General features: G+C 34.7%; 1 protein-coding gene across 3 annotated transcripts in view; it reads right to left on the bottom strand.

Moving 5' to 3' along the window:
• Positions 1-628: 628 nt before the first annotated feature.
• Positions 629-15,670, bottom strand: part of EPC2 (enhancer of polycomb homolog 2) — a 97,424-nt gene continuing 82,382 nt past the window's right edge. For all 3 annotated transcript variants that reach the window (XM_010974796.3, XM_031451369.2, XM_031451370.2), the window contains 6 exons: positions 14,577-14,722; positions 14,124-14,467; positions 5,828-5,964; positions 4,200-4,359; positions 2,900-3,233; positions 629-1,899 (listed from right to left, as the gene is read on the bottom strand). In XM_010974796.3, the coding sequence (XP_010973098.1) occupies positions 1,827-1,899; positions 2,900-3,233; positions 4,200-4,359; positions 5,828-5,964; positions 14,124-14,467; positions 14,577-14,722 (1,194 nt within the window). In that variant the 3' untranslated portion in view covers positions 629-1,826. The remainder of the gene's footprint in view (positions 1,900-2,899; positions 3,234-4,199; positions 4,360-5,827; positions 5,965-14,123; positions 14,468-14,576; positions 14,723-15,670) is intronic.

Genomic DNA, 15,670 nt, shown 5'->3' with positions numbered 1-15,670 from the left:
TATTTTCTTTATATCAGCAATGAGTAACTCCAGAGGTAGAATGGCAGAAACGAGCATGGATCCTGTCAGGTCACAACCAATGAAGAAATTAAATTTATTTTTTCCTATGGTTTTGACCATAAATCGCTTTATACATTTAGGATCTGAATAAAAACCACTCTCAGCAGAAACCGTGGCCCATTAATTCAACTGACATATCAATTTACAACTTTCAGGACTGCAGGTATAAAAAATGTAAAGTATAAAATTATGAAGTTTGAAATGCTTTTAATCATATTCATTAAAAATATTTACCATTTCCCAGCACTTACTTGACAACCCCCCCCCGCAATATAATTCTACTCTAAACTTTTATTTATAAAATGAGGCTCATTTATGAGATTTCAATGAATGTTATACTGCAAATTACTTACATTCCATAAAATATTTTAAGGACTTTTCGTATCAAAGGTAGTTTATATTGGATTATCTGAAACCCCACAGTGCCCACAGATGAGCTTCTTATAATCCTTTTCATTAATGCCTGGACAGCACTGTGAAAATGAAAAGTGCCGTTAAGTGCTGTCATCTCCCTTCAGTTTTCTCTTACGCTGTGTGCACACTGTGAAATAAACACATATGCAGCATGTCCATGTTTTGATATGTATTTTTATTTCCCTGCAGTTTTCACTTATCAAGAACAAGTAACAGGGAAAGTTGTCTGAACTAGTGCATAAACAAACATTCTGAAACACCACTACACGTATCTAATTTACAAGAACCGTATAAAAAAAAGTCACTAAAACACTACACTGTGAAGGTGTCCAACGCTTACAGTCAGACTTTTTCCAACCCGTTACTTGCCTTGTAGCCACAGGAAAATGCTCCAAAATGGAAAAGACAATCTTGCCACAACCCTCCCCCCCTCCCAACACCTGGGATGGCTCGATATCTAGACTTCCAATAATTATTGCAATGATATAATGCAATACATACCTGGTAAAATATCCTTTATGTGGTGTGTTACAGTTTTAAAGCCAGTTAAAATACGCAGTCTTCAGATAAAATGTAATCCTTGAAAAATTTTCTTATCTGCACAGTTTAAATGTGCCAGATGCATAATTTTTCCTAGTCCTTTTTTTTTCTGTGTAATTGTTTTTTATAAACTGGTATTATAAATAGAAATATACATTCAAAATATATGGAAAAGTGAATTACTACATTAAATTTGCATGTATCGATCCATCCCTTTCCCCTGCACAGTAATAGAAAATACTATTTTGCCTTGAACTTCATATTTGACAGTGAAATGCCACTAAAGTATTTACCAAAAAGTCCATCTAGTCAAATTGTGAAACAAAATGAACCAAGTGAAAACTTTACAGTTCCTTTAGAAAAAAATTACAAGAATTTCATTTCCTAGCTATGAATCTTTAACTTTTTAGACACAAAGTTGGATTTATTTTTACAAGATACAAAATGTAAACATGGCAAAATAAATAGTTAAAACAAGTGATGCAGGATCCCATTTCATGCTCATGATCCCATTAAAGAATTATTTTTTAAAATCCATTCAGTTGCAAATTCAAGTGCAAAAGCATGATGATGAATATCTACTTATTCAAGTAACAGAAATAATATTGATGATACAAATAAACTATTTTACAAGGTAGTGATTTCCCCAATTTTACAAAATATACACCATATATCGATTTAACATCCGATATACTGTAGTCCATTTAGGTCCATTGTTACGCTCTGTGATCCACAGAGTGTCGCCTTTTGCATTCAGCTGGAATATGAATGACTGCACACCATCAGCACAGGTCAAAGCCACATGTTTTAGGTTATGTCACTTCCATAGCTACTGTTGTCTCTGCTATTCCATTTAAACCCAATCTTTCTGGTTCATGGTTCTCTCTATAATAAGGCAAAGAGTAAAATAAACATTAATACTCTCTAGAACGTGGAGTTTATCACTTAGTATTTACAGATGCATTTTTACATAATTACAACTAAACATGAACTTTACAAGAACATCTCCCATTTGTATAATTTCTATACAGGAATAAGGAAAAGTTTTCTTCAGCTAAGAAATCCTATTAATTTCTAAGTACTTGATTATAACTACTTAGGGAAGACAGCAACTTAACATAATATTTCAGTAGAAGCCAATGATGAATTACTTATGAAATATAGTAACATAGCACAATCCAAGTTTTTTACAATACACATAGCATGTGAGACTCAAAAAGAATGATCATCAGGAGCACAATATTACTTAAATTACTTTCCACTACAGTTCAGTTTTACAGGTTTAAGGTCATGTAGTTATTAATCCACGCAAATCAATTTTTTTCTCATTCACTGTTCTTGTGCATTAGTGTCATAGAAAGAAAAAAACATACTCTGAAAATACATTATCATAGATTTAGTTAATCCCAGAATATTCTCCATTTTAAAATATATGTAGAATAATCTACTTTCCCTTTGTGTATAATGTTGAAGAAAACACAAATTTTGATTTGAAAACTAAAGCTCTGGAAACTAATACCCACTCTAACCTTCCAGACTGTCTAAACTACAAAGAAGTAATGTAGAATAATTGAAGCTTCTAAAATAGACTGATGTATCATTTTCTGTTTGATGGTTCCCAAGTTGATGTGGTTTTTTTCTTTGTGGTTTTTTTTTTTTTTTTAACAATTCTGGTTGGCATTTAAATATCCTACTAGTGGCCTCAAATGGTCTAAGTCACAGAGCTTGAGACTAAGCAGACATTCACAGTATCTGTTGAAAAGTAAATCAATCAATTGACAAGACATCTACTGCTTGAGCAGTTAAAAAAGAATGTCTTTTTCCTCCCACAGAACAGCCAGCAGAAAGGGACAGAATGATATTTGAAACACACACACACACACACCTTGCTATGCTGCTGATGGCACTGCTAGGAGTAACCTTTGGCACTCTGTCCATACTGGCAGCAACTGTGGCAAGTTTTAAGGCTGTTGGCGATGGTGCTGAAGTCCGTGTATTGATATGCACGTTGACCGGAGAAACAACACTGACGTTATTGAGGTGCACTGCATTTGTCAGGCAGGAATTGTTCATGGGAAGTGTTTGAGGACTGCTTGTGCACAATGCTGGGATTAAGTGGTTTGTAGTGGTGTGGCCAACTGTCCTTACAAGCTGTACAGCTGAAATCCCTGGGCTGGATGATAAAGCCATGTTGGTGGAGTATAATGTTTTAGAGGTTCCTGAAGGGGGAAAAAATCATTCAATTCACATTATGAGACATTAATTAAACTCTTCAACAAAAAAATTAGGAGTTTAAAATAAAAAGAAATGCAAACATTTGTAATCTAGCTAAATACCAAATTAACCTTCCACATGATGGCCTCTCCAAAGAGAGCTTCTGATCAGTAAGTACAACCTATTCACCTGTGAAAACCCCAAAGACAGTCTCTTCTACTGGCCCCCATAAAAGTGTTTTGCAAAGTATCCTGTTACAGCCTCCATATTTGGAACATGCCTACTAGGACAGAGAGGTCCTCTCTGGAGGCGAGGGCAGGTGGAGACGACCAATGGGCTTCCATTAGAATTTACCCAATGCATGAACATCAGCAAGGAAGAGCAATCGTGACCATGGGACATGTAAAAGCAAGTGGAAAATGCTAGGGTCTGATAGGAACAGCAAGTCTTTGAGTAAGCAGGGTAGTGAGAAGCAGAAAGAGGAGTCGTCAGAGGAAGCAAGAGGAAGAGTCAAGAGAAAATACTGAATTTCAAGAGAAGTCAGAGAAAGCAAGCCTGTGAGTATGTAAACTGGGAAAGTTAAACCCAATTTCAAACTTATTGATAGACCATCCTGGGTTATACTTTACCTTTTTATAAACATACAGATGATTCAATGATGATGGTTTGCGATTAGCTCGATGTGTGTTTCTTAAGATGTGAGGCAACTGGCAGTATGTGGATAAAGCTAAGCAGGGTGGAGAGTTACCCGGGCAGGTAACCCATGGGTGTGGGAGGAAACAGGGAGCAGGCTCTATGTGAGTTCCAGAAACATCCAGCTGTTCCACCACACATATCCACAGAAAATATAAAGAGTCCTAACCGATTTCTTGTTCAACATTTTCCCCTTGGATTTGAAAAACAAAACCTATACCTCAAATCACTGAGTTACAACTTTGAGCTACTAAGTGTCACATGAACAACAGGCTTACCTGAAGGCTGGACGACACCATTTATGTTGTTGTGGCCAGTGTTCTGCTCCTTGGCTACCTCACTGCGACTTGGAACAGGTGCACTGACCACTGCAGATGCAGCAAAATGGGCGCTGGCTGAGTCGAGTGTTTTAGACATACAGTCAGAGGTGCTTGAGCCCTAGAAATAAACAAAATGAAACCCTCAACTTTTTAGATGTGATTTCACAAACACATTGAGAAATGAGCAAACCCAAAAGGCTGTTGTCTTTTTCATCTTGAACAGTTATGTAAGTGTTCAGATTAAGAGATCTAGGACTCCAAAGACGATTTTTGTCATATGAAACAGGGAAGTGACTAAAAACCGGGAAGCAATTATTTCTGAGAAAGAATGATGGGATTAAACAACCTAAACCTTTCATGCTCTATTCATTTTCCCAATAAGTGTTAACAAACACCTTTATAAAAACTGACAACCTAGACACTATGGGCAAAATGAAATCACAGATGAACGACAGCCATTTTTGTCCCAACGTAAAAATGTGTCTTGGCCTAACCCTGCAGCAGGCTGGAATACCTAAGATTCAGAAAAGGCAAACAAAGGCACGTTTAATGGTCAAGTTCCTCTTGATTCTGTATAAAACCGGTTAGCTGTTATTGACAGTCAATAATAGCCCCTGAATGTGCGCCAGCCCCAAAGTCAACTGGATGGGTGAGGGGTCCAAGGGTCGCTGAGATTTTCGTATTGCTAGACTCAGGATCTCCAGGGTCAGTATACTGACCCTTCGAGAATGAGCTGAATTACCATGGGCAGATACTGGCTTGAGAGCTCACAGAATCCAACAAAGACTGAATCGATCTCAGTTATTACTTTAGAATTACGGATGGAGCAACAAAACTTAAGACATAAAACACTAGGTTTATTTTTTTCAGATGGCTCAAATTTGAAACATACTTCTTAATTCCAGTTTTGTTTTTAATGGCTTAAACAAAAGAAATTTATTCTCAGTTCTGGAGGCCAGACGTCCCAAATGAGTCTTAAAGGCTCATTTCAAGGTGTTGTCAGGGCTTCTTTCTTCTGGCAATTACCGTTTTATTAGGTATTTTCATTCTTATCCCTAGTGCCAATCATTCAGTGGTACCTGTGGAAAACTTCACCTAGTGGCAATTTTCTCTTCAGGGAAATGTGATTCAAACAGGCAAGGGGCTATTTTGTCTGAATTTACTGCACAAGTCAAGACAGTTACCTCTCAGCTCGTGGGGCACATGCATGTGGCACTTAAACACAGTTTAGGAAGGAGTCTGGATAGTTATATCCTTGGAAAAAATATTTTGGTGGGGAGAGTGGGGGTGGCAGATGGTGGTTCTAAGAGTATATAATTACTTCTATGAATCCTTAATAACCCTTCCCCCAAGTATGTAGTTATTTCTCTCCTAAATTCAAAATACCTTACTTGGCTCTTGTTCTCCTCTCATAAAATATAAACTAGTGACTTAAAATTATGTAAATTAACTGAAAAGACACTTAAGTTCGATCTCCAAAATCAAGAATGGCAATATCAAGGTTCTCTTCTGTGACCTGACTAAAACTGAACAAAACTAATTAAGAAAGAAAGGAGGAGACGTGCCCACGGTTAAGACAGGCTTACCTGTGCTCTTGGCTGCGTCTGCTGCGAGGAATGCTGGGACTGCTGCTTCTGCTGAAGCTGAGCAAGCTGCTGCCTCTGCATCTGAACTAACTGCTGTTGATGAGTCTGAAACTGCTCTTCCGTGATGCCTCCTGTCACTGGTAAAGGACATTATTTTCAGAAATGAGTATGTTGCAAAGTACTTTTAACAAGTAGAATACAATATAAAATTATTCCACAATTACGATGAAAAGCAATTCCAAATCACAACATACATCAGCAGCAAAGAACCGAAGAAAGATGACAAATCTTTCGGCCAAAGTGGCTTATGCTTATAGCCACGACCTTCTAATATCACATGATAAAAAAAGTTCCTGTATGTAGTTTTTACTGTGTGACATAGTTCTAACAGGAGGATTCTACCATTTACTCAAACTTAGTATCTTTGAGATCATGTAATTCTCTACACTAAAGTAAACTATATAATGAGAAAACCTGTGATTTATTAATGCAAATAATAATGATGACTAAGTTATAGCCTTAATAAGAAAGCAGGACCACCTGCAAGACTAAATGATGTTTACTGCTGGTTTTCATCTATGACACAGGAGTGAAAATAATTTTTTTTCCTATTATAAATAAGAGTAGAGGACAAAAATGGTCATAACCATAAACCACAGTTTAAGCCAACAGATTTGATGCCTAAAATAAGTCCTATCTATAAAAACATGGGCTAGAAATCAGAGTAGTTTTTAGAAAATTAAAAATACATCCTGAGATGTAATCAATTATGCTGTTACCAACTGTGTTAAAAGTAAATGTCAAATAAAATCACGACATCTAAAACTTTTGTTTAAAAGGTTAGTTAAGAAAAAGTCATGAGACACTTTTTCTCATGAAATGAGATGTAAATGAACTTTCATTCACTGACATTTAAGTAGATCACCGATAAACTGATTTAGACCTATCTCTATAGAAGTCAGTTTATTATCAGAGTCACAAAACATTAAATCACATCAGAATATATATACTACTTGAGTAATTTTACTCTACTTTTCTTTATTGCTTTTTTCCCTGTCTCCTAATGATTTCACTCAATCAACAAGTATTTACTATCTATTATGATGAAAAGCACTGCATTAAGAGTTAAGAGTGAATACAGGGGTAAAATAAAGAAGAGTGTCGCTGCTATAAAGTCCTACAGTGTGGCTGGGAAGAAAAGATACATGTTAAGAAATACCAGCTAATATGAGTCAACTTTTAAATATAATTGAGCAATCTAACCAATATTTCCTAAAGGAGTCTAGACAGAAGACTACACCCTCAACCAAGGTTACTTAACCAACCCCTGCCAAGTTTTCCGTTTAGCAGGATCACAAAATAGAAATTTAAAAAAAATTTTTTGATGGTAAATTAGGCATACAAGAAGTTATGCACAATATAGCTCATTTTGTACGTAAAAGGAGTTAGGTCCCAGGGATGGATAGAGTTTCAGATATGGCATCATTTCTGTTCTGCAATGTTATCATTAAAATTAGTACTGGACTATCTTGGAAAAATAGTTCTTAGATAGACAGCAGTTTTATTTTTAGAAGATTAAAAAACCTGGGCCTATGACAGTGCTTACTCTACAATTTTAATATTACCTGTATTTTTGAAGTACACATTAGTTATGTTACTGAATTACAAACAAAATCAAATGTCTTTCTCTGCACATGTTACATTCACTGCAAGTGTTCTATTTGTAAATGAAAAAAATTTAATTCTAAATTTAAAATCTTCAAAATCAAATGAAAATGTGAAGTATTCATGAATTTCCAGCTGTCTGAAAACCTTGGGAAAGAGATGAAAAAGTTTATTAGATACAAAGGCAGGAAGGAAAAGTCTTAAGTTAAACCCAAATAAATCTGTTCAAGCCCTATGTGTAAAAACAGTGTACCAATTCAGAAGAAATGAACTTGGAATCTGGTGTTAGTATGATCTACTCTCTCAAATCCCGCGTTACGTTTGTCCGGAGCTAAGGTTTATGTTGCAATGAAAAGGTGAGAATTATAGTGGTTAATTTTAAGTGAGGAATAAACCAAATGAAGAAAATATACTTTCAAGCAGCTGTTTCAAAACTGATAAAGAAATGAGAATGAGAATCTTTTCTTTCCCCAAAATCTTTAAGTCATACAACCATAAAAATCTTTTATAAGAATAAAGTATACACATAAATTACTAGAAAGAACAGATCACTTTTTTAATAAAAAATTACTTTTGCTTAGTAGTCCATGGCTGACAAAGTGCTGCCAACTGGAGCTGTTCTACTTGCCTTTAAGAACAGATGATCATTTATCAAAATATTAAAAGGGGATACTAATAAAATTTCCTTTGGGGGGATGTCTTACTGCCCTGTCTTGTTGAAACCATTAGTTTGTTCAGGAACCCTATCCTTTTCGCCATTAGAAAACTCCTAAAAATAAACTCAGAAAATCCCAACCAAGATTCAATTGAAATTATTCACATTAATGGTCAAGTTTTGCCCAACCTTTCAAAACTTAGGCTTACTCTGATACCAAAATTCTCATACCTGATCCTGCTACTAGCTGAAAACCACTGATGTAAGCTTAATTTAATTCCAAAATACAGATATGCTTAAAATATGACATTTTTTTTTCCTTTTACCCCTCACCTCAAGCTGCGGCATGTTAGAGTCATTCTTGACATCTAGTTCTTTTTTTACTATGAGGTGTTTTGTGCTTGAAAAAATCTTATGTTTCCTGTTCAGAATTTTCTAGAGCATTGTTTAGTATTATTTTAACTCAAGTGGTAAGAAATGTATAGTTTTAATGACACACACGCAGTACTGAATTACCATCCTCAGGGTCGACTTTACTGGTAGATGGAGGATGATAAAGTGGTTGAAAGCACCTCCTCCACTAATTATTTTTCCTTTCATAAATCACTGAAACACATTCATAAGAAATTTATTTCTTACATTGACTTTGAGTCACCAAGAGGAAAGCATTGAAATATGTCAGGAAAAGGTACTGTTACAGAATGATGAAATGTCTTTAGGAACAAGACACAGGACAGGGGCCCAGCTTTGGGTGTGTGGCAGCGGCATAAAGAGGAAGTGGGAAGGTATGAAAAGAGAAACCTTATCTGTTTCTCCTGCACAGGGCCAAGCCAAGTTCTTTCCATTAGTTGCTCTTAAAAAGTTCTAACTTGCAAGTAAAATTCATTCTGGTCACAAATCTACCATATACCACACCTCCAAGTCCTGTCAGTTTAGAAGTAACTACAATCTGTTTTGTGAAGGTGGCATTATTTCTCTATTCCAGATAGATAGGAAGTGTTCCTTTCCCTAAGCACGAAGTTTTCAAGTTTTTTCCTGGGTAACACATTCTAGTAGGCCTAATACAGAATTTTCCCTTTTACATATGCCAATGTGTCATTCTGCACATTAGTAACATATGTGCATTTCTAAATATTTTGTGTATATAACTGACAGTCTGTTTTTCACTAAAGCCCCTAATCTTTCTGGCCATCCTTATATCCAGCTCTTTACCTATCTTGGGTTTATCAGCCTGCTTTATTCTTCATATGAATCCATGCACCTTTTCTTAAAATACCTGTCACCATCCTTAGAATGTTGATTCTATCTTCAAAGATCCTAGGAATCCCTCATGTCATCCTTTACCTTTCAAGTACATGGTTCTTATAAGAAGGTCTGCTCGGTTGACCCCTTATCACTCTTCTCCTCATAATCTGACAGTGATCCATCAAAAACATACTCTAGGTATCTCCATTAGATTTTACACTGGTGTACTGATTCTGAAGCCCTAGATCACTGTTTCTTAAACCTGGGCCCACAGAGAATGTATTCTTGTGTGTGAAATCTTTACAAGTTATTTGTTAACCTTGTCTTGTTGTTTCACTGACAAACTAATACAAAGAAAAATCTAATAGAAATACATTCTGGATTTTCTGGATGACCACATCATAAGAGAACACAAACATATGATTTTTGTGCTTATACTTGCTGCCTTTAAAAAATAATCTTGTAAAGTTTAATGTAGTATTTCTCAAGGTGGGCTAAGATGATGTATTCTTGAGAAGCAATGACTTTTTAAAAACACTAGCCTAGAGCAAGTTTTTGTAGCTTAATGAAGAAAATCTAATGTGGTAGTAGAGATTACCGAAAAGTCAAAATGAATATATTATTCAGCACTTCTTTATCTACCAGGTAGGTTTTTGTTACAAAAGTTTTAATATATATTTTGTTGAAGAAATACTGACTATATGCATTTTTGCTTGTTTTAAAAGACAGCTCTAGGGCTACATGGAGGGGAGAAGGAGATCCTATTTTAAACCTTCCAGGTCATGGCAAGGAATCAGGTAAAAGTTTACATAAATCCACTGGGGCTACTCTGAGGACAATCTTCCAACTTTTGAAAGTTGGCATTACCTGTCCAGGACTATACACATCCTATAATGCAATTAATGAATAAACTACAGAACTGTGAGGTAATGAGGGTGAAGATGGGAGGTGAGGTGGGGGTGAGAGGGATGAGGAATGAGGAACAAATGAGATGTGAAGATAAAGAAAACAGACTAAAGATCCATTTAAATTTGACATCCAAGCTCAACAGTTACAACTGAAATTTCAGTATTATTTCCTTTAGCAGTCAAACTAAGATCTTACAATTCATGAAGCCTGAACCCATTTCTCAGCTTTGAAAGTGACACTAACTGAAAAAATAAATCCTTGTGAGTACCTCAGCTAGTTGTTATAAAGTAGTTTTACCTATCTTAAAACTTTTATGCTTGAAACACTTTATGTCAATTTAAGAAAGAACCGGAAAAGAAACTGGAAAAATTAAAAACCAGGAATTTCTCTCAGAAAATTGTCCAAAATGTTGTGATTTTACAAACTGATAATATTAAGATATTTGAAGCTAGTCAAAAGCTTCAGCAAAAGCTGGTAGTATCTATTCAGTACACTAAGACAAATGAGAGAAGAAAGAAACATGTTAGCTTGCAACCATGCATTAGTGTAAACCAAGATTAAATATAAATTAATCCTGCCCTTCAAGTCTGAACAAGCAAAGCTACTTTTAGATGTGAAGCTTTTTTTTTTTGAGGCCTGGATTTAGGAGCAGCATCTCAGGAGAGTAAAAAATACTGCAATTTCAACTGGCTGAAAACTTCATCATCTATTTACATAAAGAATGTAATATTTGCCATATATAAGCCATGTATAAGCTCCTTGATGATAAGGATTACTGTCTCATAAAAGTCCGCAACTTTTAAAAACACTTAACATAGTGCTTTGCATGTATTACGTCCTATATAATTATGTATGAAATTAATTTTCCTTGGTTATCTACTTGCCATGTTCAGCACATCTATCTTTCCTTTCCACTGCTTCTATTCTTTGGGAATAGGTTTTCAATGAAGAAAACATACTTTTATTTAATAGTTAACAAGATGTGTCTCTCTGCTTTAAAATGAAGTCTTCAGTTTTAGTTTTTACTAATACCTAGGACATACATACACTTCAATTTGTTTTTCCTTTAAGTCCATTCAAGTATGATACTGAAAATAATAATTTGAAAATATTCAGGACACAGCAATTATGACTTGAAGAACATTAAGTGGGTTATTAACAACCTAAAAGAAAATTCTTTGCCATCGATCCTCAATTTAAGTTTTTTTTAAAGAACTAAGAAACTTGTGATATAAGTAAGTATTACTGTCAAGCATATCAGGTTTCTAAATAGCTCAAACCCCTTATTTGCTGGGATTTCCCAGCTGTGAAACAGAAAATTCAGTACTTATATTTTGTCTAGCTCAGTGACACTCTCTGCCAGGTAAAAATACGGTCCTATATCAGTCCTGTTACTCTTAAAGATACGCATGCTCTCCTGACCAAGTCTACTAAGAATAAGCAGAAGGAAAAAGAGTTCAAGACACACAGATTAAAATAAACCAAACATCTGAGGATTCAATCCCTTTCTATGTGATCATCAAATATAAGAATAAAACTTTCTAAAAATTCCTACATCCTTCTCTTTAGGTAGAAAAGGAGTTTCTATCAGTATTTGCTGAACTATAACTGAATCCATTTAAAAATTATCCAGAACTGAGAAACTATATAATGAGTATAAATGATACAGATGGGTAGTTAAAACTGCCCCAGCTTTTTGTTTGTTTACAAAAATGCTGTTAAAAGACTTGTTTCATTATGTATTTATACACTAAGCCTAATATTTTGAAACAAAAGAAATTTGTTAAAAAACCCCAAAAAACCGAAACACCTTGGGGCCTCAATAACTAGAGGGTCAGTTAGCAGAGAAAAAACAAAACAAAAAACAAACAAACAAACAAAAACTTCAAACAAAATACTCCAGTAACAAATAATTAAATATATATTTGAAAGACTTGATTCCAAAACATTGATTTTAATGTACCTTAGTTGTTGCTTAAGCCTTAAAATGTTTCAAGGGTGAAAGAAATGGTATGATACTAAGTTGAGACATAGCACCATTATATAACGTAAGACAGGAAAAACTACACAGACCAAAAACACTGCACTATTTTTTTCTGATGGCAAGGGAAAGGCAAAAATAAGTCTATGATGTTAGCATCTCATATTTGTGATTTAAGTTCCCTGAAAAGCGCATGCATGCCTAAAATAATTCTTTAAATGCCTATTCTAGGCTGACGTATGGTAGTGTCCTAAAACTCTGGAGCTGATTTATGGACTTATTTACATTACATTCTGAATCAATACAAATAGTTTTGATGATACAATAACATGAGCAACATATATATATTTTCTGGAAAAGAGTCAAGTCAAATAGATCTGGAGTGTATCAGGAATGTATAGTAGAAAGCTGCAAATATCTGGCCGTGTTCAAGTAGAGAAGGAACATATTAAAATTACTTTTTGGTTAGGACATTCATTAGCAGAGAAAAAAATCTATGGTCAAATCTAATTATAAATGCCTATATATGATAAGTTTTTAAACTCCCTTTTTGGCAAAAATTATTGTGAGTAATTTTTGGTAACAGAATTCCAGTTAAGTTAAATAATTTGAACAATGTCTTAGAGTTGGCTGAAATAAAGATTTGACCTAATATCAACTTCCTACCGACTATTTTTAGTTTTCTAAAATCCTGCCACCTCAACTCATATTAGGTATTCATCCATTTCAGCTTCAAAAGCTCATTATACTCACAGACTCATGAACTTTATATAATGGGATGCCATTTTCCTTACCTAAATTCGTTTAGAAGAAAATTAACCAACTAATTTGGAGAAATGACATGCCAAACTTCCAATTATTCAAATAAATCCACTTTTCCATTATAACCTTTAAATAGATAAATGTCTAAGTCAAGTCTGAAAATAAACAGTTCAGTAACTAAAAAAGACTGAATACTAATGAGACTAAATTTCAAGCTAAGATGATTTGAAATCACTTTGAGAAGTTTAACATAGTAATTTTGCATACTAAAAATGCACCATCCAAGAAATAAATGTGTTTTACAGAAAGAGCATCAACAGTATAAGTCAAGTCACATCCAGCTTTTGTCTCTGGACACCATGAAATTATTTGCAATGTATACATTATAAAGATATTTATAACTTATACATACTTGTATACATATGATAAAAAGAAGACTACATAAGAAAACAAATCAAAATTATGTTTTAGATTCTCTAGTTATTATGCATTATTACAATGTCTATATCATAAAAATATTAAATTAATAAGTATAATATCCCCTAAAATGAATAAACTTTCCAATCTTAATTAGAAAGGTAAGTTATCAGACCAAAATTACAACTATTCGTAAGGAACCTCTTTAAAAATCATTTTTCAGAAAGAAAGATTTCAATGGTACTGTCGAGGAGCAATGCTTAAATGCGAAGTTAATACAATAAAATGAACATTTTCTTTAACAACTGGAGACAGTATAGTGCTATGATCTACTGGTAGCAGCTTACAATCACTTTGCCCAGAGGGAATTTCCTCTGCATTCTGCCTACACATTCACCGTATCAGGTACACACATTCAAAATACATGTCAGTGAGTGGTTTTATAGGTATCAGTGAGGACACTGTGGTTAAAACGTGAACCACAATAATAGGGTTTAAGTTCTTAGGTTGGAAAAAAAATGTAGTAGGTTAAGATAAAATTCCTTTCCTCAGTAGGATCATAAAAATAAACCTTCAAAATTCACCCTGAGAGTCTTTTTAGAAGATAATGAAAATTAAGGAGAAGAACAGCAGGATACATTTTTAACAAAGTGACAGCTTACCTGATATGCCGTTCTTGCTGGTGTTTAGTAAAGCTACAGATGCTGCAGAAACTCTTTTATTGTTCACAGTCTGCCCTGGTTTTCTTGAGGTACATTCTTCACTATCACTGTCCTGTAAGTTTAGCAGCCTTGGCTGGAAACACTGTAGTCGACATGATCTGATATTGCTTAATATTTCAGAAAGGGACAGTCTATTTTCACAATGTTTACTGGAAGCATTGGTCCGAGAGAAATTAGAAGAAAAGTTTATAGTTTGGGAAGCGCTTGAAAAACCATTCAGCATTTCAGGGTCTATCTGTTTCAGGACTGGGTCATGTTCTGTGGATATCCGGTCCATTATGACCCTGAAAAGCAATATAAAGACAAACATTACCTACAAGAATTTAATAACATTTTCCCTACATGTTCCCTTCTAGCTTGTAAACAAAAAACAGGTCAAAACAAATAGTTTACCTTCCACCTCTGCCAATTCGCCTCCTTGCAAATCCAATACATCTTCTTGGGACTGTGAGTGTCGTAAGGCAATGCCTGTATCTCAACTTATCCAAATCTGCCAATTCTGAATTTTCAAATGAATGGTTAGCTTGGTCCAAACGAGGCTGCAAAAAAAAAAAAACCAAAAAACCAAAAAAACCCTCATGGACTGAATCTGAAATGAAGAAGTTAAATCATGATAAAAACAAAGTAACTACAGCACTAGCAGAACAATTGAAATTCAGATATTAAACTGCAAAATTGAGGTTTAAATAGTAACCAGGTAAAATTTTATAAAATTAACTCAAAAGTTCACTCACCAAATAACTCAAACTAAATTTAGTTTATGACTACAAATACACTTAGAATATATTATATTTTAAAAGAAAAGTATCTTTAAAGAATAATAAGGCTTTTAACATTTATATAGAAAAGTAGAGATAATGAAATTAGTAACTTATAGACTTCCTACTGAGATAAACTAGAAGGAAATTTTTTGGATTAAAAACCGCACTTCAAGAAACCGCGCATGGGTCAAGTTGACACTTCCTCTTTACTTTTAAGAATACACAGTCCATTTCTTTGCCTTCCCATTTCCTCTATCATTCTATTTTTTGGTCTTACCACTTCTGTCCCCTTTCATAGTAATTTTCCCTTTTCCTCAAAAGCATTAACTCATTTTCTCACCTCTCCTACTTTAAACACAAACACCGCCCCCCCCCCGAAAAAGTTGTTAAGTGTATGTGTTTACCATAATGAATAAGACAACCAGTCTCCAAAAGCCATATAATGAAAGCCATCCTCATTACCCTATCATTACCTCATCTGAAACCTCAGCGTTTGGGAGCGAGGGTCATTCTTTGATATAATGCTGCACCAAAACTTGACTTAATAGCACAGAGCACTTTCTAAGTGTGTTAAAAAGTTATGAGTATAATCATTTGACAAAACAGTGCCGTGAGGGAAGTTTAAAAGTGACTTCTTTATGTTTGATGCTTACTGGGCATGTACGTACAAAATGGGCTTGCTCAACAGTAAATTTCAGTAAACACTCATCAGCTATCAAGGGTTCA

Source organism: Camelus dromedarius, chromosome 4 (genome assembly GCF_036321535.1).
Source record: "Camelus dromedarius isolate mCamDro1 chromosome 4, mCamDro1.pat, whole genome shotgun sequence".
Classification (NCBI taxonomy): Eukaryota; Metazoa; Chordata; class Mammalia; order Artiodactyla; family Camelidae; genus Camelus; species Camelus dromedarius.
Note: the sequence above shows the minus strand (reverse complement) of the source record. Positions and strands in the feature narration are given on the sequence as shown.